Source organism: Sturnira hondurensis, unplaced genomic scaffold, assembly GCF_014824575.4.
Source record: "Sturnira hondurensis isolate 20B ecotype Veracruz unplaced genomic scaffold, ASM1482457v3 Scaffold0001813, whole genome shotgun sequence".
NCBI lineage: Eukaryota > Metazoa > Chordata > Mammalia > Chiroptera > Phyllostomidae > Sturnira > Sturnira hondurensis.
Genome location: NW_028074444.1, coordinates 700,364 through 723,662, shown reverse-complemented (window position 1 = coordinate 723,662; position 23,299 = coordinate 700,364). Strand labels below are relative to the sequence as shown.

At 42.0% G+C, this 23,299-nt stretch overlaps 1 protein-coding gene across 1 annotated transcript in view; it reads left to right on the top strand.

Annotated features, from left to right (window-relative positions):
- Window positions 1-6,380: 6,380 nt before the first annotated feature.
- The window catches only part of ISM1 (isthmin 1), a 91,755-nt gene continuing 74,836 nt past the window's right edge, over window positions 6,381-23,299 (top strand). The window contains exon 1 of the mRNA XM_037031355.1: window positions 6,381-6,524. Coding sequence (XP_036887250.1) covers window positions 6,387-6,524 — 138 coding nt within the window. The 5' untranslated portion in view covers window positions 6,381-6,386. The remainder of the gene's footprint in view (window positions 6,525-23,299) is intronic.

The window sequence follows — 23,299 nt, the reverse complement described above, 5'->3', positions numbered from 1 at the left end:
ACTTGAAAAATAGAAAGAGCATTGGTCTTGGAGCTGGGGAACCTGATGCTGCCACCAAGTCCCTCTAAGATACAGAAAATGTCCATTTAATTATCTGGACTTCAGTTTACTCATCTGTAAAAGGAAGCTGGATGAACTCTATGGGCCCCTTACAACTCTGAGATTCAATTCTAACTGAATAGTTTGCTCTCTCCCAGGTTAGAAATTATTTGGCAGAGTTTTAAAAAAAGAATGTGCATAATGTATAACATATAACCTTGCAATTATTAGCACTTTTCTCCTCCAGCTATAACATGCCCCTGATATTTACTTTTGTTTTCCAGAATTTACACTGAAATAAGTATAGCAAAATAAAAGCAAAAGAGGATCTTCTTATGAAACAGATAAAGTCTTCAGGCAACAGCTATTTACCGAAGAGGTCAGTGGACTAGTGTGACATCATATTTTTATATCACGCTGGCTCCTGACACAAAAGAAAGGCCCATCACGAATCCTTTCAAAAAGCCAGTCCTATTTCCCTGCCAATCCAGCCAGTGCCTGGGAAGGACATCCCTCACTCTGGAATAAAGGTTTTTAACCTCTTCATGTACTTGGAGGTCTCTTGGATTCTTCGAACTTTTAGGGGGAAGTAGAGAGCCACAAGCACCCCCTCTCTCTTCACATGCATTGCATGTGTGTGTTAGAGAATTGGAAAGTGGATGGTCCAAGTATCCCACAAGCCCAGCTGTTGTTTCAGGGCTTAGAGCCTCTGGGAGCTCCTCTGAGCCTTTGAGGGTGGTGATTTTCTCACTTCTGAGCACTGTTGAGTTCTTCATAGTTCAAAGGACTCTAATGGAGCAACACTTCAAGCTTTTCGTTTGTTTATATTTCCTCAAGGGCTTAGAGTTTACCTCCAAGGCTCCTTTCAGCTACACTTTCCAGCAGTTTTCTGAAAGTTGCATCCATTGAACAAATACATGTTTATGGAGCATCTCCTATGTGAATTCAGAAGTGAATGAGACATAAAAGTTCCCTGTCTGCGTGTGCACAATATGGAGTCCTTCATCTGTCAGACAGACAGAACTGGAACTACTCAGAAGTGGTTCCAAGTAGTTCCAGTTCTTCAAACTACTCACCTTGTCCTACAACTTCACAACAGCCCAAGATAGGCATTCTTAGTTCCAAGTCAGAGCTGAAGAAGCAGATTCAGAGAGGTAAAATAACTTGCCTGAGAGGTTACATGGCTAGTAAGTAAATCCATACACCCCACTTTACAGCAATTCCTTCATATATGGCACCTAAGATGAGCTGGTGTCTTGTGTCAGTCTGTTAGAACAGGGATCAGTAAACTGAGTCATGTGGTCCAGCTGCCTGTTTGTGTACACAAAGTTTTATTAAAGCAGAGCCACACCCATTTGTTTATGCATTTTGTCCGACTGCTTTCCCACTGCAACAGCAACAGGGGGATTGAGTAGTGGTGACAGTGATCTCAAAACACACAAAGACAAAAAGCTTTGCTATCAGACCCTCTGAAAGAAAGATTTGTCACCCCTCCCTCACAGCACATTATCCCCTATATTTGTGAGAGTAATGCAAGCTCCTGTAACAAACCCCAAATTTTTGGTGGCTTAATAGATGTTTTTAAAGGTTTATTTCTCAGTCACACAATAGCCCAGCCACGGTGTTCTGGGAAGAGGTAGGCGTGGGGTAAGGGCTCTGCTCCTGAGAGCCAGGCTAATCATGGATCTAAGGTGATTCTGGGCAGCAACATCCAACCAGCAGACAAGGTGAAAAAGAGAAAGATCGAGTACAAGACATTTTTATGGGCTAGAGAGGGAAATAGCACACATTACTCCTACTCACATTCTACAAGACAGAATGTCACATAGTTATATCTAAATGCACAAGATAATGGGAAATGTAGTTTACCACTATGTCCACGAAGAAAACAGGTTTTGGTGAACACACAACAGCCTCCACCATTATCCCTAAATGCTAATCATTCCTATACCCAGGAAAAAAGGTCTCTGGTTTTGACTTCTTGAATCTGTTTCAAAGCTCATATGCATTATGCATGTATTTGTTTTTTATTTTAATATTTTTTAAATTATTTTAATTGAACTGGGTTAAGTTCACCATTACCTTTTTGAGATACAAACTGAAATACATACAAGTGAAGTGATACGATGTCATGGATTTGCTTCAAAATAATCTCAGAGGGAAGAAGTGTATGCTAACATGTATGAGACACGATTGGCCTTGCTTTTTGTGGGAGCGGGATTATGCATATGTAATTATTCATTGTTATTCTCTTTATCTTTATATATATTTAAAAGTATATATAATAAAAAGTTACATTTTAAAGATTGCACTTACACTACTCTTTGCTGCCCTGCAACTGTTTTTAGTAAGAAAATTAAGTATAAAAAATAAAATCTTGACTATACTGGACTACAAGGTTCTCTTCAATAATATTTACTATAGATGTTCTGGCTGGTTATTATTTCTTTTTTTCACTTTCTCCAAATATCCCAGTCAAATAAGCTTTTCTGCGAGATAAAGGGATCAAAAATCAATAATAAAAGACCATCTATGAGGGAATAGTACAAACAACAGACGAGTTCATATTCATAGGTCAGCCACTTTTAGTAGGACCACTCTCAAGAGAGTTCATTTATTAAGTAGGGTCTAAATAAAGACGAGATTTATTACATTCACTAAACAAACACTAACTGAGCAACTAGAAATATGTTAATGATGAGGTAGGTGTCCCTGCCTTGAAGAATGTACTACTTGTCAGGCCAGGTAACGCTGGCTGATATAGCAAACTTCACCACACCGTAGTGCTTTAAGCAACAAAGCTTTATTTCTTGCCATGCATGTTTAAATGAAGATATTCCTGGTCCAATAGTTCTGTTTTGAGTTGGTACCTCAGAGTCCTTTGCCAAGTAGAAAGGAAGAGAGAGTTGTGTGTAGATATCCCTCAGGAAGTTTGATGGCCTGACACAGAAGTAACAGAGCTCTTCACTGTCTCACTTAGTCTCAAGTAGTGCAGGAAAATGTTCCTTTAGCTGTGAATTCAGGAAGAAGAAAACTGGGCACTGGAGGGGTGGAGGGTGGGTAGTGGGTAGGAGATATGTTCTGGAACGTTCTACCACAAAGGCGATCCACGTCTGGTGGGACGACGGACAGGCAATCAGACATTTTAGTAGATAGGAAGATTAATAAGAAGGATATGAAGACAGTGTTGTGGGAATTCTTATGGAGGTAGGATGTTTAAAACTTTCATCAGCTATTAGTAAGATTTCATAAATGTGCTTGAAACTTAGCTTGTGTTGGCTATTAAAACCTGTCATTTCCCCCCCCCAAAATTATAAGCCCATGTCCCCTGACTCCTCAAAGGCAGAGCACTGCTGGGAGCTTTGTCTGATAACTTCGTCACACAGCTTGGACATTTATCGACTCCAGCTATGCGTGCCTAGTAGAACATAAACTCACCTGGAATTTGGATCTCACAGCATGAAAGGATTTTAATGGTAGTTATTCATACATTTGTTCAACATTTTATAAAGACTTCGGTCCCCAAAATTCAATTTACAATTTTTACAACCTCTTACAAAGACTTTGATCTGCAACTCTCCTTTTACAAATTTATAAGAATTTACACTCACAGCAAGGATTTCTTTCCAGAGTTTTTAAAAGTTATTTTTTTCCTTAGGATCCAAAAGTGTTAATTTTAGATGAGAGGAGAGGCAGTTGAGGTTCCCATGTGGGGACTGTGTGTGATGAAAACGCAGGACGCAGCAGCGCCTGGATTCTAATTTAGAACAGCCTGCCTCGGGCAATAGGAAAGTCCTTTGTCCCTCTCCTCCCACTTCACGATCCGGCACAGGGCAGAACGGGAGGGTGTTAGAGCCAGCTCTCAACTTTGTCTTCCTACAGGATCCCAGCTTGCCATCCTGATTTATGTATTCCACCCGTGTGCTGGCTCTTCTGCTCCCCCCACCCCAAAGTGCTTCTAGTTAGAAAACACACTGGAGGATCCCCGTGGGATCTGAAAGCTGCTGGGATCCTCTCTTTGATCTCCCATCTGAACCACGGACTATTGTTTCAAATTCCCCACCAGCGCTCCAGCTGACAATTATTGGCATTTTAGAGCCGGAGATCGCAATAAAGATGCCTGACAGTACTGACTGCCCGAAAATCCAAAGCAAGCACTCCCTCCGAACATCCTTCCACCAAAAAACAAACACTGCAAAGGGAAAGATATCGCGTGCTTTATAAACAGCTGCCAACTTATTAATAAGACTCTACAGCTGGTTAGAATTTTAAAGATGCTGAGGGCATCTTTAAAGCTGCAACTAGAGCTTCCTTCTCCGTACCCAAATAAACTCAACCACCACCCCGTACCTTAACCACCGCTATTTAAGTTCTGCAAAATGCCACCGTGACCTGTGGAACTTTGGGGATGATAAAAGTGTGTCTTGTCTTAATTTGGATAAGACCTAGCTGAGGTGCCTTGAGCTTAACGATGTAAAGTTGGAAGGTAGTGGATTTAAGAAGCCTTCCTTAGTTTGTAGCACAGGAAGGAGGAGGCCAGAAACGGCGCGGAGAGAGAGGTTTGTTTGTTTATTTAATATCAGTCACCAAGGGAGAATCAGGAGAGTCCATCTCAGGGGCATTGGATGCGAGAAGGGCTTGGAAATTTGCGAAATGCTTGTGTGGGAACGCCAGAACTGAGGGCTCCGCTAGCGGGGTGGGAAGGGCTGGGCGGGCCCAGGGGAGGAGCGGAGGAGGAAACCGGGAGCTAGGCGGGGGCAAGCTCTGTATAAAAGGTCCCAGGCGTACAGAGAGCCCGCCACTCCGAGCCATTTCTGGAGGGCGGGAGCTGCAGCAAGATCCAGAGGGAGGCAAACGTGCGCTGCCACTGGAGTGATCTGAGCCCACCGTCGGACCCAGTTGCTTCTGCTTCGGAGGAAAGGAACCCTCGCCCTCTGCCAGACCCAAGCCCTTTCTCTTGCCAGCCAACCTCTGCAAGGCATGAGTGGCGCGCGGGAGCCGGAGGCTGCAGAACGGTCATGAGGCGGTGGCCCAGGGACAGCGGCTGTGCGTCTGCAGCCCACAGGTCCCCTCCGGGAGCAGCGCCTCCGGGATGAACCCTCAGACCCGCGACTGCCAGAGCTGATTTTTATCCCTGGTGCCCCATCTGCGTTCCGCGCGCCGGGGCGCGGAGCACCGGGCCCCAGCAGCTAACCGCCGGGACACCTGCGCGCTGGACCAGACCCACGCCCAACGAATCGGACTCGCCTCCCTTCTAGGCTCTACAAGGCGACACGGGTGCGTGAGCAGCGGTGCTCAGGAGGCAGGCAGCTCACCGCCCTGGAGCAAGAGTCAAGATCCTTTTGGAACGCCTCTTTATCCCGCTCTTACACACGCACGCCAGCTGCAGACCGGGGTGCACAGTCGCAGACAGACACCTGGCTTGCCCTGCGCCCCCTCCCTTCTCTATCACAACTCCAACTTCACCTTGTCAATAAAAGTTTCTAAACTCTCTTAGGCATACCCACCCGCCCACAGCTCCGAGCCTCAGTGCGCACAAGGGCCTGCCTTCCCTTCTCAGGCCGCAGTGACTTCAGCAGCGGTAGCGCGCACTTGGCACATCCAGGCAGGCGGACACGGACCCCAGAGGGGTGCCCAAGTCACCTCCAAAAAGTGACAATCCCTGTGTACTTGTGGCCCCCATCTGGAGCCAGCTCACCCTGGCACTTGGCTGCTGGGCGTCTAGTCCAGCGTCCCGAAGTAGCCCAGGGAGGAGGGGAGGTGGCTCGTCCGGTGAGTGGCTCAGGGCGGGGGAGCCAAGTGTGGAGGTAACTCCGAGCCGCCACTGAAGCCCTCCTCCTCCTTCTCCTCCTCCTCCTTCTCTTCCTCCTCCTCCTCCCGGCGCTCCTCTGGCGGCCGCTCCTGTTCCAGCTGCGGCGCCGCGGCCACATCTGGGGCGCCCATGTGCGCTCGGGGGCTCGGCTGCGCCCGCCCCGCCGCCGCCTCCGCTGCCCCCTGCCCGCAGGGTGGTCCCCTGCCCGGCCTGGGCCCCGGGCAGCCCCCTGTCCCCGCCGCTGCAGGGAAGCGCCCGGGTTTGCTCCGCAGCCGGCTTGGACGCCCCCGGCCCCGCCGTGGCTCCGCCGTGGTGCGGTGGCGGCGGCGGAGGCGGCGGCGGCTCCTGCTCCCCCGGCCCGGTGCGCCCTGCGGCTCCCAGCGCCAGCCCCGCGGGCCCGGGGAGCGGGGCCCCGGCGGGGGCCGAGGCGGGAGCCGCGCTGCCCGGCTCCCGAGCTCCGACTCCTCCTCTCCCGGCGCCGCCACCGCCGCCACCGCCCGCCGCGCCGGGTCCTAAAGCCGCGCGTCTCAAGAGGATGGTTCGCCTGGCGGCCGAGCTACTGCTGCTGCTGGGGCTGCTACTGCTCACTCTCCACATAACGGTGTTGCGCGGCACCGGAGCCGCGGACGGGCCGGACGCGGCCGCTGGCAACGCCAGCGGGACCCAGCTGCAGGTGAGTGCGTTGCCGGAGAGGGGCGCGCGGGTACTCGGGTGGCTGGGCGCAGAGCTAGCATTTGACGGATGCCAGGACATGGGACCCCGCCCCACTCGAGAACAATTTTGGCAGCAGTTTTGCCAGGGCAACCCTTCTTAGGCGGAGCGGGGATACACGTTGGAAGGCTGGACTTGGCTCCGACATCTGTCGGACGCGCTCCTCCAGGTCTGCCACAGGTCAGATATGTGGGGGTGCGAGGCATGCAATGGACAGAGGAAGTGTGGAGTATGTATGTGTTTGCTTTGGGGTGCTGCCAGGCTTTGGTTGCCCTTTGGAGGCCGAGTAATATTACTCTGGGAGCGGAGGGGGCAGGAGTTTCGGAAGGAGATTTTGTAGGATATTATCCCCAAACTGGGTTTGGGAGCAAGAGCCCGGGTGAGTCTGCCCCTTCAGAGAGCAAGGAGAGTAGCCAAACATCCTCTCCTCGCACGCGGTCCCACTATATCTCTTGTGGGCCTTTCCAGAGGCTCCCGAGTGCGGTCTTGACCAAGAGGAGGGCGAGGAGTCAAGGCACCTGCCGTGCTTTGGCCCGCGGTTACTTGGGACTTCTAACCTCAAAGCAAAGACTTCTGCCCCACGTTCTCCCACGTTCTGCCCCGTTCTGCCACGACCTGGTGAAGGTCGCCTTGGGAATGGAAATGCGGTTCTAAAGACCGATTTCTGCTAAGAGCTCCGGGGATGTGTGTGTGTGTGGAGGGGGGGGGGGGTATGGTCGCAAATGGGGAGTGGGCATCAAACAAAAGTTGAGTTCCGATTTCCGAGTAAAGGTTTGCCCAGGTAAGGATTTCCTGCCGCTACCTTGGAAAGCGCTTTTCCCTGGGTCTAAGGGAGTGACAGCTGCCAACCTGGGGCCTGGGTAAAAGTCTCCGGGGATTTTCTCAGGAAGCAGCGGGAATTCTCTGGCTCCTAAAGTTTCCCTCTAGAATTAGTTCCTCTAAAGCTCTGTGCTCTGCAGTGTCCAGATAAATTTATGTTTATTGTTTCTAAAGGACTTTACAGTCATTGTTCCTTTTTTTACCTATTTGTGTAATTTGTTGCAGAAAAACTTTACTTTTAAAGGGAGAGTTCACTTCAACACTTAAAACAGTCCTTACCATGCTACTGTTTTAAGTGTTGTACAAAATTTAACTGATTTAATGAGGTACTATATAATTAATATCCCCTTTACAGATGCAAAAAAATAATGAGGTAACTTGCCAAAGTTCACACATTCCGAGCTCGTAATTAATTACACCAAGTTTTATCTCTGCCAGGGTGTTACAGACTAAAGCAAGGCGACCGTTGCACACAAATGCAAAACCGAGAATGGAAAGGTATGCACCCCAGAGCTGAAGTTTTTCTTAAATTTAGGACACTTCTGAAAATGTCCTAACGTTGTGAGGTTCTCTTGCCTTCTTCTCTGGGCAAACAGGTACAGGGACAGAGTGAAGTGATTCCTTTGGGAAAACTGAAGATACTGCCATTCTGTAGCCTGGTACACCCACCAGTCATGAAGGAATAATACTTAATATCTTCAAGATTTCTGGAAGTCATATTTTATACATGATGCTTTCTTTCCTCATGGACTCATGAAAAAGCTGTAACAGTGATGTTCTGTGGAAAAGTAAATTTGGCAGATTTCTTTATGAGGTGCTTGCTATCATTAGAAGAACCTAGGGCCAGCCTTTTCTGCCTGAACAGTAAGGTAATGAGAGAAGCAGCTGGTGGAAGTGGGAACTGCGAAGGGGAAGTGGATTACATTCTCCAAAGGGCTTTTGGCTGAAGAACTGCCCCAGGAGAGCAAAAGAAATACAGGATTTAGAAAGAGTACTTCCCCTAGGAATAACCTGGGTCCCAAAGAGCTACTGACCCACCTGCTTTAGTTCTTCTTATAGAAGCATTTGGTTATTCTGTCCACTGAATGCACATATCCAGGCAGAATGATGAGTTTAACAGTTTAGTTCATAATTTTACTCTCTTTTGTAATTTGTTATTATAAAAGTTTTATAGTCTTCCTGACTAAAGTTATTTCATTGGCTCTCTGATTCCCTAAAGGTATTAGGATTCAGATGGAGAATGTATGTTCCAGCAAGTGAGGAGGTCTGCAAAAGACATTTATTAGCCTGTTTTCAGGCTCCAGAAAGCAAATTTGCTACTAGCAGGTGTATCTGAAAATGAAAGTATGGATGCTATATTCTTTCTCTTTACTGGATATTTTAACCTATCTTAAACTTCATTAAAATGTATTAGCTCTGTTACCTTAAGCTGCTAAAGTCATTCTTTGCAACTGAAAAATTAACCCTTACACTACTCTTTAAAATTATCTCTTCTTAATACATTCTAAAATTTGAGGTTGGAGTCAGAAATATGAACTGGTAAGTTTATGTGCCCAAATTGTAGTGTATTTTGGGATCATTTAAAAAGAGATACACTTTTATATTTAAGATCTGGTGACTTTGACATATCAAGGCCACCCAATAAAATAGTAGTAAGAGTAACAATAATAACAGCTAAGATTTGCAAATTGCCTCTGTATGTCAGACACTGTTCTTAACATTTTAAATATATTAACTTTTTAAATCCTTGCAAAAATGCCACAAAAATTAGGTACTATTGTTATCACTGTTACACTTGGGGGGAAAAGTGAGGTTAACTAACTTGCCTAAGGTTGCACAGCTAGAAGCTGCTTAATTTGTTTTTGTTATTTTATAATGTTAAAATTTTTTAAGACTATTTGTATTCCAAGTTCTTGGAAAAGTCATCATGTTGACTACAAGAGAAAGCCTTTTAACAATTTACATTTTCAAACACATCTCAACAATTTTATTGTGTAAAATATGAACATACATATATGTGCACATACATTAATACATTGTATATACATTCACACATACACACACCCATATATACATGGCCTAATGTGATTTTTTATGGTAGTTTCAGCGCGCTATGGGATAGGTTTCTGATTCTCTGACTGTCTCTGTACTGGAGGTGTGCTGTTATGGGGTGGCAGTAAAATGCCTTGAGCACACCATCTCAATCAGTTATGTCATGAAAATAATGATGTTGTTCTTTAAGCTATTTTAAGTATTTTAAAATATCTAATAAGAAATTATATAGTTGTTTGCAACAGCTGCATAAGATGCACAGAGACACCAACTTTATTCACTTTTGAGTGAAATCTTATCCCATTGAAATAAGTTTGTCTCATGTTGATCAGATAGGCAGATTAGTTCTTTCATATGTCTTTATAATAGCAAGAAAATAATCATACATTAAAAACAACTTGAAAGACAGAACATCTCAAAATATATAACCCATAGGTAGTAGTGGTAATAATACCTATTTTACTTGAAATTCAAATAAGTGCTTCTCTCTACTAAATCTCAGTCAGATTTAGAACGATGAATTTCTATAGATTTTAAATAGTGAAGCTAGAACTCATTAAGACAGTATTTAAGCAAGTATTTATAAAACAAGTATTTATAAACAAGTATTATAAAACATCAAATTGGTTATTTTTGCAGTAACATTAAAACAAACCAAACTGTGAAATGTAACTAAATGCCTTTGTTTTCTATGCCCTAACTAGCATCTTAAGCACCCTTTACCCTTTTTATCACTTTAGTTGCATTCAGTAAACCAACTTGGCTTCTTGTACTCACTGCTTCTCTGAGTACATCTGTGGTATGTCTTAGTTATTTATAGCAACAGAAGCAGAAGAAACATTTACTTGTACTTAGTAAAAGTAAGGTTCTTTACAATGCCCCTCTAGGCTAAGTAGTATTTATATACCCATTTTCCAGATGAGGAAATTGAGGCCTGGAACCATCTGGGTAATATGCACTTGGCCACACAGCAGTAGTGGGACAGAGCCAGGATTCAGGCCCAGGCAGGCTGACTGTGGAGCCTGAGTTCTCATTCCAGTCCATCAACAAGACTCCTCCAGCTCTGACTCCTCAAGTCAACAGCCATTGTGTTTCTTGTTTCGTGACTTGCCTGCCAATTTTCCAAACAGGCTGTTTGCTCTTATCCCTGAAATTCTTTATAAATTATGGATAACTGTCCCACATAGCTATTTCTGCATAACAAACCACCCCCAAATTTAGTGACATAAAACAACCACCACTTTATTTGCTCATGAGTTTGTGCATTAGCAGCTTCTCTGGACTAGCCTGGATGGTTCTGTTGATCTTGCCTTAGGACTGCTCATATGGTTACAGCCTTCTGTTGACTTGACATGAACTAGATGGCCCAAGATGACCTCTGTTTGGTCTTGGCTGTCACCTTGGCTGTCTCTCATTATGGCCCTTAATCTTCATGTCTTCATATTTTTTTTATTTTTTATTTATTAATTTTAGAGAGAACTAGGAAGGGGAGAGAAAAAGAGAGAAAAAAACATTGATTTGTTGCTCCACTTATTTATATGTTCATTGATTGAATCCTGTATGTGCCCTGACCCAGGGGATCAAACCCAGTGTTTAGAAGAATGTTCCACCCAACTGAGCTACCCAGCCAGGGCCTAGCCACATGTCTTTACATGGTGAACTCACAGCAGTACGTGACTAACAGCAGGAGTTGTGAGGCCTCTTGAAGAACTTGTACAAAATCACTTCACCCACATTTTATTGGCCAATCAAATCACTAGGTCAGCTCAGATTCTGGGGGAGATGAAATAGTCTCCTCCTGATGGCAGGAACAGCAAAGTGACATTGCAAAGAAGCACCTGCACAGGGGTTGGAGGAATTACTATGGCCATCTTTACAAATTATCTACTATATTGACCTTTGGTCTCCTATACTTTGTAAGTGTTTGGACCCATATCACACTCTTTTTTAACACTATTCATGCTGCTTTTGACCATGCAGAAACTTTCCATTTTAAATATAATCAACTGTGAATCATTTTCCTTATGACTCTTGGTTTTCTTGCCCTATTTTAAAAGTTTTCATCAAACAAAGATGTCAAAATTTTTAAGTATATTTTGTTCTAACACCTTTAATTTTACTCATTGTTCTTGTTTGTTTAAGACTATGATATACTTTGAAGTTATTTGTGGGTTTAAGGTTTAAGAAAAAGCTGTAATTTTAGTTTTTGTCTTGTCCTATCATATTTGTTAAATACTTCATTGTACATTCACAGATACAAAATAACACTTTTATCATATACTAAACTTTTCACATATACTTAAATCTGTTTCTTGACTTTCATTATTGTCTATTCATATATCAACATTACACTACCTTCATTTAATGTAGTTTCATAGAATGTTTTATTATAGTAAATTTCCTTTCATCTAAAAAAATCTGCCCAAGGTCTCTCGCTCAGCCTTAGCCATGGGAGGTTACAGCTTCTGAAACCAGGCAGGGCAGTTTCCAACAGTGTCTGGAACATCTTTTTCCAGAAAGCAAGGAAATGATCAAAGAATGATGAGGACGTGTCAAAAGAACCCAGAGGACTTCCAGCCAAGATGGAAATATAGGTAGACACACTGTGCCTCCCCACCCAACCAAAATAAGGATGACAATAATTTAGAAAAAAAATAACAACCAGAACTGACAGAAAATTGAACTGTATGTTAGTCTGACAACCAAGGAGTTAATATAGACACATTCATCCAGACCGGTAGGAGGGGCAGAGTCAGGTGGCCAGGCAGAAAGGGGTCAAGGCAAAAAAAAGTGGTGGCACTGGGCATGCAAGGCAGCATCTGACAAACCCTGGGTGTTCAAGATGGCAGCAGGAGGACCCCAGGCATAAGGTGACAATGGGCAGACCCAGCGAGGTGACGATTGCAAAGTGGGGCATGGTGCTCAAGGCAGGTGGCTGACCAGGTGGTCCCACATTAGCACACAGATAGACTGGGCAAAACTGGGGAGCAAGACAGACCATGCAACCCAGGGTCCCAGCATGGGGAAATAAAGCCTCAAAACACCTATTGAAAAAACCTGTGGGAGGTGAGGTGCCAGGAGAAAATCTCAGACTCACAAGAGTGTTCATTGGAGAGATCCACAGGGTCCTAGAATCCACCCAGGGTCCAAGCCCACCCACTCAGGAATCAGCGCCAGAAGGGCCCAGTTTGCTTGGGGGAAGAGGTGAAAGGAACTGAAATCCAGCAGAGAGAAGAGCAAGTGCCATTGTTCCCTCTTGGACCCCACCCCGACATACAGCATCACAATCCAGTGACTGGGTTGCCCCACCCAGGTGAACACCTAAGGCTCTGCCCCTAATATGTAACAGGTGTGCCAAGACAAAAAAAATGGCCCAAATGGGACAACAGATCAAAGTACAGAGCAAGTACAACTAAACGGCAAAGAGATAGCCAACCTATCAGATGCACAGTTCAAAGAACTGATGATCAGGATGCTTACAGAATTGGTTGAATTTTGTCACAAATTACACATAAAAATGAAGGCAACGCTAAGTGAAATGAAGAAAAATGCACAGTGAACCAATAGTGATGGAAAGAAAACTGGGACTTGAATCAATGGAGTGGAACAGAAGGAAGAAACAAACAAACAGAAAAGAATGAAGAAACAAGAATTCAAAAAAGTAAGGAGAGGCTTAGGAACCTCCAGGACATCTTTAAGCATTCCAACATCTGAATTATAGGGGTACCAGAAGGGGAAGAGGAAGAGCAACAAGTGGAAAAGTTGTTTAAACAAATAAGAAAGGAGAACTTCCCCAATCTGGCAAAAGAAATAGACTTCCAGGAAGTCAAGGAAGCTCAGAGAGTCCCAAAGAAGATGGACCCAAGGAGGAACACACCAAGGTGCATCATAATTATATTAGCCAACATTAAAATGAAGGAGAGAGTTATAGAAGCAGCAAGAGATAAGGAGACAGTCACCTACAAAGGAGTTCCCATCAGACTGTCAGCAGATTTCTCAAAAGAGACCTTACAGGCAAGAAGGGGCTTTAGAGAAGTATTCCAAGTCATGAAAGGCCAGGGCCTACATCCAAGATTGCTCTATCCAGCAAAGCTTTCATTTAGAATGGAAGGGCAGATAAAGTGCTTCTCAGATAAGGTCAAGTTCAAGGAGTTCATCATCACCAAACACTTATTATATGAAATGTTAAATGCACTTATCTAAGAAAAAGAAGATAAAAAATATGTCCAGTAAAATGACAGCAAACTCACAGTTATTAACCACACCTAAAACAAAAACAAACTAAGCAAACAGAACCACAGAAATGGTAATCACATGGAGGGTTATCAACAGGGGAGTGGGAGGAGGAGAGTGGGGGGGAAAGGTGCAGAGAATAAGTAGCATAGATGGTAGGTAGAAAATAGACAGGGGGAGGGTAAGAATAGTATGGGAAGTGTAGAAGCTAAAGAACTTATGACACATGGACATGAACTAAAGGGGGGATGTGGGTGAGAGAGGGTGTGCAGGGTGGAGGGGAATGAGGGGGGAAATGGGACAACTATAATAGCATAATCAATAAAATAAATTTTATAAATCTTTCTAAAAAATTTTCATAAAGTGTCTTCTTTAGAATTATTCCAAAAGTTGTTGACATTTTAATGGAAATTGCTTCATATATTTTTAGTTAAGTTAGAATTTTTTAAGATAAAAAAGAAATTATTTTTAATTACTTTTAATTAATAGTGTTATAATAGTGATTTAACACACCGAAATAATTTCATTGTTTTACCATTTTCTTTATGATTTATATAAGGTGATACAAGGTCCCTTAAACCATTCTAATCTTTTTAATTCTTTTTTCATTTTGCTGCTTTGATTGGTTGTTTTCTGCTACCTTGTCTTCCAAATCACTAATTCAACCCTCTTCTTCATTCAACCTATTGATTTTCTATTTTTAATACTTCCCTCGGGATCTGACCTAGACATCTATTTGTTTCTTGAGTAAAATTTTATAGTTCTTTTCATTTTTCACATTTCTTTTCCAAGCTATTTTCCAAGTTTGATTATTCTTATGAATAAGGTTTTACTTTCTGTTATATTCTCCAATTTGTTAGTTCTTGAATCTAGCAAATCTGTATTTACATGCTTACAGTTCTTTCTTGGTGAGTACATGAAAGCTAGTAGTATCCATTCACTAGTGCTACCATTATAGTTTCATGACATGAGTTAAAAACCTTTTCATTTTTTTCAGTATAGAATTTTATTTTTAGATCTACTTTATTGATTATGCTATTACAGTTGTCCCATTTCCCCCTTTATTCCCCTCCACCCTGCACACCCTCTCCCACCCAGATACCACCCTCCTCCTATTAGTTCATGTCCATGGATTGTACACATAAGTTCTCTGGTTCCTACATTTTCTGAACTATTCTTAACCTCCCCCTGTCTATTTTGCACCTACCATTTATGCTACTTATTTCCTGCACATTTTTCTCCATTCTCCTCCTCCCCTTCCCTGCTGATAATCTTCCAAGTGATCTCAATTTCTGTGATTCTGTTCCTGTTCTAGTTGTTCGCTTAGTTTGTTTTTGGTTTGGGGTTTTTAAGGTTCAGTTGTTGATAGTTGTGAGTTTGTTGTCATTTTACTGCTCATATTTTTTATCTTCTTTTTCTTAGATAAGTTCCTTCAACATTTCATATAATGTAATATAATTGTCATATAATTGATGTCATTAATTGGTGATGTCATATAATTGAAATGTCATATAATTGGTGATGAAGAGCTCCTTTAACTTCACCTCATCTGGAAACCACTTTATCTGCCCTTCCATTCTAAATGAAAGCTTTGCTGGATAGAGTCATCTTGGTTGTAAGTCCTTGCCTTTCATGACTTTGAACACTTCTTTCCAGACCCTTCTTGCCTGCAAGGTCTCTTTTGAGAAATCCACTGACAATCTAATGGGAACTCCTTTGTAGGCAACCATCTGTTTTTCTCTTGCAGCTTTAGGATTCTCTCCTTATCTTTAATCTTGGGTAATGTAATTATGACCTGCCTTGGTGTGTTGCTCCTTGGGTCCAACTTCTTTGGGACTCTCTGAGCTTCATGGACTTCCTGAAAGTCTGTTTCCTTTGCCAGATTGGGGAAGTTCTCCTTTATTATTTGTTCAAACAACTTTTCCACTTGTTGCTCTTCCTCTTCCCCTTCTGGTACCCCTATAATTTGGATGTTGGAACGTTTAAAGATGTCCTGGGGGTTCCTAAACCTCTCCTTACTTTTTTGAATTCTTGTTTCTTCATTCTGTTCTGGTTGAATGTTTATTTCTTCTTTCTGCTCCAAATTGTTGATTTGGATCCCACTTTCCTTCCCTTCACTGTTGGTACCCTGTATATTTTTCTTTATTTCACCTTGCATAGCCTTCACTTTTCCTTCTATTTTGTGACCATACTCAACCATTTCTGTGAGCCTTCTGAACATCAGTGTTTTGAACTCTGCATCTCATAGGTTTGCTGTCTCCTCATCACGTAGTTCTTTTTCTGGAGCTTTGATCTGTTCTTTCATTTCGGCCATATTTTTTTTTTGCCTCGGCACACATGTTACATCATAAAGGGCAAAACCTTGGGTATTCGCTGGGGCAATTCACTTTGCTGTGTTCTGGTGCTGCATGTGGGAAAGGGTTCAAAGAGGGAACAATGCTGCTTGCTCAACCCTTGCCCCACTTTCAGCCACTTCTCCCTCTACCCACAAGTAATTTGGGCCCTTCTGGTGCTGACTCCTGGGTGGGTGCATTTGTGTATATTCTAGGATCCTGTGGGTCCCTCTGACAGACTCTCTTGAGAGGCTGTTAGTTACTCCCACCACCGCAACCTCCACAGGGCTTTACAGCCAGAGGTTTTGAGGTTTTATTTCCCCACACTGGAAACCTGGGTTGCACAGTGTGTCTTGCTCCCCAGTTTTTCCTTCCAGTTTATCTGCATGTAAATGTGGGACAACCCAGTCTTCCAGGCACAGCCTTGCCCACCTGGTCTGCCAGCCACAACCTTTCCTCATGTCCTCTCTTCCCTGGCTGCTCATCTCTTCCCCTCCTACCAGTCTGGATGACTGTTTCTTCTTTAACTACACAGTTGTAGGACTTTGATACAATTCAATTTTCAGTGAGTTCTGGTTGTTTCATTTTTGGTTTTAAATTGGTGGTTGTCCTTATTTTGGATATGCAAGAAAGTAAAGAATATCTACTATGCCTTAATGATGGCTTGAATTCTCTAAAGCTGACATCTTTATTTATATTTTTATTTACTTTGTCTGGAGTATTTTTCTTTCTGATATTAATATGGCATATTTTACTTCATTATATTTTCTTTTTCCATATAACATCAATAAATTTATCCCCATTTTATGCATTTTTATTTTAATTGTTGTTCAAGTACACTTTTCTGTCTTTTACTCCCATCCCAGCCCACCCACTCAGCCCTCCTCTCTCCCTCCATTTCCACCCCACCCCCTAGATTGTGTCCATGTGTCTTTTATACTTGTTCTTGTTTTCCCTGAAATTCCCTTCCCCTTTTCCCCTGAAATTCCCTCTCTTTTCCCCTGTGGTCACTGTCAGCCTGTTCTCTATTTCAGTGTCTTTGGTTGTATTTCACTTGTTTGATTGTTTTGTTGTTTCAGTTACTGTTAAAGGTGAGATCATGTGATATTTGTCTTTCACTGCCTGGCTTATTTTGCTTAGCATAACACTTTCCAGTTCCATCTATGCTGTTGCAAAGGGTAGGAACTACTTCTTTCTTTCTGCTGCATAGAATTCCATTGTGTAAATGTACCATATTTTGTTGATCCATTCATTTACTGGGGCACCTAGGTTGCTTCCAGCACTTGGCTATTGTAAATTTTGCTTCTGTGAACATTGGGGTGCATAGGTTCTTTTGGATTGGTGTTTCGGAGTTCTTAGGATATAATCCTAGAAGTGGAATTGCTGGGTCAAAAGGCATGTTAATTTTTGGTTTTCCAAGAAAATTCCATATTGTCTTCCATAGTGGTTGTACCAGTCTGCAATCCCACCAACAGTGAACTAGGGTCCCCTTTTCCCCACAACCTCTTCAACATTTGATATTTGTTGCTTTGTTTATGATGGCCATTCTGACCCATGTGAAGTGGTATCTCATTGTGGTTTTCATGTGTCTCTAGATCCTCTGTATGTCCTCCTTGGAGAAGTGTCTGTTCAAGTCCTTCACCCACTTTTTAATTGGGTTTCTTGTCTTCTTAGAATGGAGTCGTGTGAGTTCTTTGTCTATTTTGGAGATTAAACCCTTGTCTGAGGTAACACTGGCAACTATGTTTTCCCATACAGTTGGTTCTCTTTTTATTTTGATACTGTTTTCTTTAGCAATGCAGAAACTTTTAATTTTGATGAGATCCCATTTGTTTATTCTTTCCTTTATATCCCTTGCTCTAGGGGACATATCAGTGAAAATATTGCAGTATGGAATATCTGAGATTTTCCTGCCTATGTTCTCCTCTAGGATTTAATGGTGTCATGACTTATATTTAAGTCTTTTATCCACCTTGAATTTCTTTTTGTGTATGGTGTAAGTTGGTGCCCAAGTTTCTTTTTTTTTTGCATGTAGCTGTCCGGTTCTCCCAACACCATTTGTTGAAGAGGCTATCTTTAATTCATTTTATGTTACTGCCTATTTGTTGAATATTAATTGACTGTAGAGACTTGGGTTTAATTCTGGGCTGTCTGGTCCATGTGTCTGTTTTTATGTCAGTATCAGGCTGCTTGATTACAGTGGCCTTGTAATACAGTTTGATATCAGGTATTGTGATCCCTCCTGCTTTGTTCTTCTTTCTCAAAACTGCAGCTGCTCTTCGGGGTCTTTTATGGTTCCATATAAATTTTTGAAGTGTTTGTTCTATGTCTGTGAAATATGCCATTGGTACTTTACTAGGTATTGCATTGAATCTATAAGTTGCTTTGGGTAGTATGGACATTCTGATGATGTTAATTCTTCCAATCCACAAACACAGTACATGTTTCCATTAGTTTGTGTCTTCCTTGATTTCTTTCTTCAGTGTTGTGTAGTTTTCTGCATACAGGTCTTTTACCTCCTTGGTTAGGTTTATTCCTAGGTATTTTATTTTTCTTTTTGCTATATCGAATGGGATTTTTTTCTTGATTTCTGCTTCTGCTGTTTCATTACAAAAATGCCTTTGATTTATAGATCTTAACTTTGTGCCCTGCTGTTTTGCCAAATGCATTTATTAGGTCGAGCAGTTTTTGGATAGAGTCTATAGGATTTTCCATGTACACTATCAAGTCATCTGCAAACAACAACAGTTTTGTTTCCTCCTTTCTGATTTGGATACCTTTTATTTCCCTTTCTTGTCTGATCACTGTGGCTAAAACTTCCAATACTATATTGAACAGATGTGATAAAAGTGGACAACCTTGTCTTATTTCTGATCCTAGTGGAAAATATTTTAGTTTTTGTCTGTTGAGTATGATGTTGGCTGTAGGTCTCTCATATATAACCTTTATTATGTTGAGAAATGCTCCCTCTATTCCCACTTTGCTGAGTGTTTTTATTATAATTGGGTAGTGTACCTTATCAAATGCTTTTTTCACATCTATTGATATGATCATGTGATTTTTGTCTTCGCTTTTGTTTATATGGTGTATTACATTTACTGATTTGTGAATGTTGAATTATCCTTGCATCCCTGGGATGAATCCCACTTGCTCATGGTGTATGATCTTTTTGATGTATTGTTGGATGCAGTTTGCCAATATTTTGTTGAGGATTTTAGTGTCTATGTTCATCAACAATATTGGCCTGAAGTTTTCTTTCTTTGTTCTATTATCTGGTTTGGGGATTAGGATGATTTTGGATTCATAAAAAGAGTTTGGGAGTCTTCCATCATTTTGAATTTTTTGAAATAGTCTGTGAAAGATAGGGGTTAGCTCTTCCTTAAATGTTTTGTAGAATTCTCCTGTGAAACCATCTGGTCCAGGGCTTTTGTTTGTAGGGAGTTTTTGATTACTGCTTCAATTTCATCTGCTGTTATTGGTCTGTTCAGGCTTTCTGCTTCTTCATTGAGTTTTAGAAGAATATATTTTTCTAGATATTTGACCATTTTACCTAGGTTTTCAAATTTCTTGGCATACAGTTAGTTCTTCATAGTAATTTCTCACACTCCTTTGTATTTCTGTGGTGTCAGTTGTAATCTCTCTTCTTTCATTTCTGATTGTGTTTATTTGGGCCCTCTCTCTTTTTTTCTTGATGAGCCTACTTAAAAGCTTGTCTGTTTTGTTTATCTTTTCAAAGAACCAGTTCGTGGATTCATTGATCCTTAGAATTGTGCTTTTAGTCTTTATGTCATCTAATTCTGATCTTGGTTGTTTCCTTCCTTCTACTTGCTCCAGGCTGTCTTTGTTCTTGTTCCTCGAAGTCTTGTAGGTATAGGGTTAGGTTATTTGTTTGAAATGTTTCTATCTTTTTTGGATAGGTCTGTATCATTATGAACTTCCCTCTCAGGACTGCCTTCACCATGTCCCATAAGTTTTGGGTTGTTATGAGTTCATTTTCATTTGTTTCCAGAAACTTTTTGATTTCTTCCCTAATTTCATTCTTGACCCAGTCATTGTTTAATACCACACTATTCAATCTCCATGGTTTTGTGTGTTTTGGGTTTTTTCCCTTGGTTTCCAGCTTCAATCCCTTGTGGTCAGAGAAAATGCTTGGTATGATTTTAATTTTCTTGAATTTGTTGAGGCTTGATTTGTGTACTATAATGGGGTCTGTCTTTGAAAATGTTTCATGTGCATTTGAAAAGAATGTTTATTTAGCTTCTTTGGGATGAAGGCCTCTATATATATCAGTTAAGACCATGTCATCTAGGGTTTTGCTCAATGCTGCAATATCTTTGTTGATATTTTGTTTGGAAGATTTGTCCTTGTTTGACAGTGGGGTGTTAAAATCCCCTACTATAATTGTGTTGCTGTCAATATCTTTCTTGAGGTCCTCTAAGATTTTCTCTATGTATTTAGGTGCTCCTATGTTGGATACATATATATTTACAATGTTTATGTCTTCTTGGTGGATTCTTCCCTTGAGTATTATGAAGTGACCTTCTAGGTCTCTCTTTATGGCCCTTTTTTTGAAGTCTATTTTGTCTGATATGAGTATTGCTACCCCAGCTTTTTTTCTGTCTATTTACTTGGAAAATTTGTTTCCAGTCCTTTACTTTCAATCTGTATAGGTCTTTTGTCCTGAGGTGGGTCTCTTGTAGGAAGCATTTGCGTGGGTCATGCTTTCTTATCCATTCAGCTATTCTGTCTTTTGACTGGAGCATTTAATCCATTTACATTTAAGGTTATTATTGATAGGTTCTTATTCATTCTCATTTTCATACCTGTGTTTCTCTCTCTCTCTCTCTTTCTCTCTCTTTTCCTTCCTTCCCTTAAAGCAGTCCCTTTAGCATTTCTCGCAGAGCTGGTTTCATAGAGGTGTATCCTTTTGGACTTCTTTTGTCTGGAAAGCTCCTTATTTGGCCTTCTATCTTGATTGAGAGCCTTGCTGGGTAAAGTAGCCTTGATTGTAGTCCTCCGATTCTCATTACTTCTTGCCATTATCTTCTGGCTTGGAGTGTTTCCATTGAGATGTCAGTTGCTAACCTTATTGGGGCTCCCTTTTATGTTCCTTCCTGTTTCTCCCTTGCTGCCTTTAATATTCTCTCTTTGAGGACTTCCACCAAGATGGGGGTGTAGGTGGAAACACTGTGCCTTCTCCCACAACCAAATTTAAAGACAACAAAGTTTTAGTAAACAAATACACAGCCAAAACACAGAAAATTGAACTATACGGAAGTCTGACAATAACGAACCATTCAGCCAGACCGGTAAGAGGGGTGGAGTCAGCAGCAGAGGAGGGTCGGGCAGGAAAGATCCCCCAACCCAGGCACACAGGCAGCCATGGCGAGGATCCCAGGTGTGGGGTAGCAACAGGTGGACCCAGTGAGGGTGCAAGGCAGAAGGCTGACCGTGGTCACACATTTGCGCACAGATAAACAAGCAAAGGAGCAAGCAGTGAGACAGACTGCACAGGCCCCAGTGACAGGAAGCAGCAGAGGGAACTGCCATTGCCCCTCTCTGACCCCACCCCCACATACAGCATCACAACTCAGCAACTGAGTTGCCCCGCCCTGGTGAACACCTAGGGGTCTGCTCCTCATACATAACAGGCACGAACAGTCCAAAATATGACTCAAGAACTCAAAGCCCCAGAGCTGATAACTCTAAGTGACCAGGAAATAGCCAACCTCTCAGATGCACAGTTCAAAATACTGGTGATCAGGATGCTCACAGAACTGGTTGATTTTAGTCACAAATTAGAGGAACAGATAAAGGCTAAACTAACTGAAATGAAGGGAAATGCACAGGAAACCAATAGTGATGGAAAGAAAACTGGGACTCAATCAATGGAGTGGACCAGAAGGAAGAAAAAAATGACCAAACAGAAAAGAATAAAGGAACAAGAATTTTAAAAAAATGAGGAGAGGATTAGGAACCTCCAGGACATCTTTAAACGCTCCAACATCCGAATTATAGGGGTACCAGAAAAGGAAAAGAAACAGCCAGGAGTGGAAAACTTATCTGAACAAATAATAAAGGAGAACTTCCCCAGTCTGGCAAAGGAAATAGACTTCCAGGAAGTCCAGGAAGCTCAGAGAGTCCCAAAGAAGTTGGACCCAAGAAGGAACACACCAAGGCACATCGTAAGTACATTAGCCAAAATTAAAATGAAGGAGAGAATCCTAGAAGCAGCAAGAGATAAGGGGACAGTCACCTACAAAGGAGTACCCATCAGACTGTCAGTGGACTTCTCAAAAGAGACCTTACAGGCAAGAAGGAGCTGGAAAGAAGTAGTCTAAATCATGAAATCCAAAGACCTACAACCAAGATTGCTCTATCCAGCAAAGCTTTCATTTAGAATGGAAGGACAGATAAAGTGCTTCTCAGATAAGATCAGATTCAAGGAGTTCATCATCACCAAGCCCTTATTATATGAAATGCTAAAGGGACTTATCTAAGAAAAAGAAGATAAAAAATATGAACAGTGAAAGAACAGCAAACTCTCAGTTATTAACAACCACACTTAAAACAAAAGCAAACTAAGAGGACAGCTAGATCAGGAGCAGAAACATAGAAATGAAGATCACATGGAGGGTTATCAACAGGGGAGTGGGAGGACGAGAAGGGGGGAGAAGTTACAGAAAATAAGTAGCATAGACAGTAGGTAGAAAATAGATAGGGGGAGAGCAAGAATAGTAGGGGAAATATAGAATCTAAAGAACTTGAGACACATGGTCATAAACTAAAAGGGGGAATGGTGGGAGAGGGGTGTGCACGGTGGAGGGGAATTAGTGGGGGAATAGAACAACTGTAATGGCATAATCAATAAAATATATTTTTAAAAACAGATTCTCTCCTTGTCTTGGAATTTTGCCATTTTAATGATGATGTGTCTTGAAGTGGGCCTCTTTGGGTTCCTCTTGATTGGGACTCTCTGTGTTTCCTGTATTTGTGTGACTTTTTCACTCATCAAATTAGGGAAGTTTTCCATCATTACTTTTTCAAATAGTTTTTCTATCTCTTTCTCTTCTTCTTCTCCCTCTGGTATTCCTATTGTTCACATATTATGACGTTTCATATTGTCTTGTATTTCTCTTAATCCCTCTTCATTCTTTCTATCCTCTTTTCCTTTTCTTGCTCTTTCTGGGTGTTTCTTTTTTCTACTTTGTCCTCCAGCTCACTGATCCAATCTTCTGCTTCAATGATTCTGATTTTGATTCCTTTTACTGTGTTCTTCAGTCAGATATTGTATTCTTCA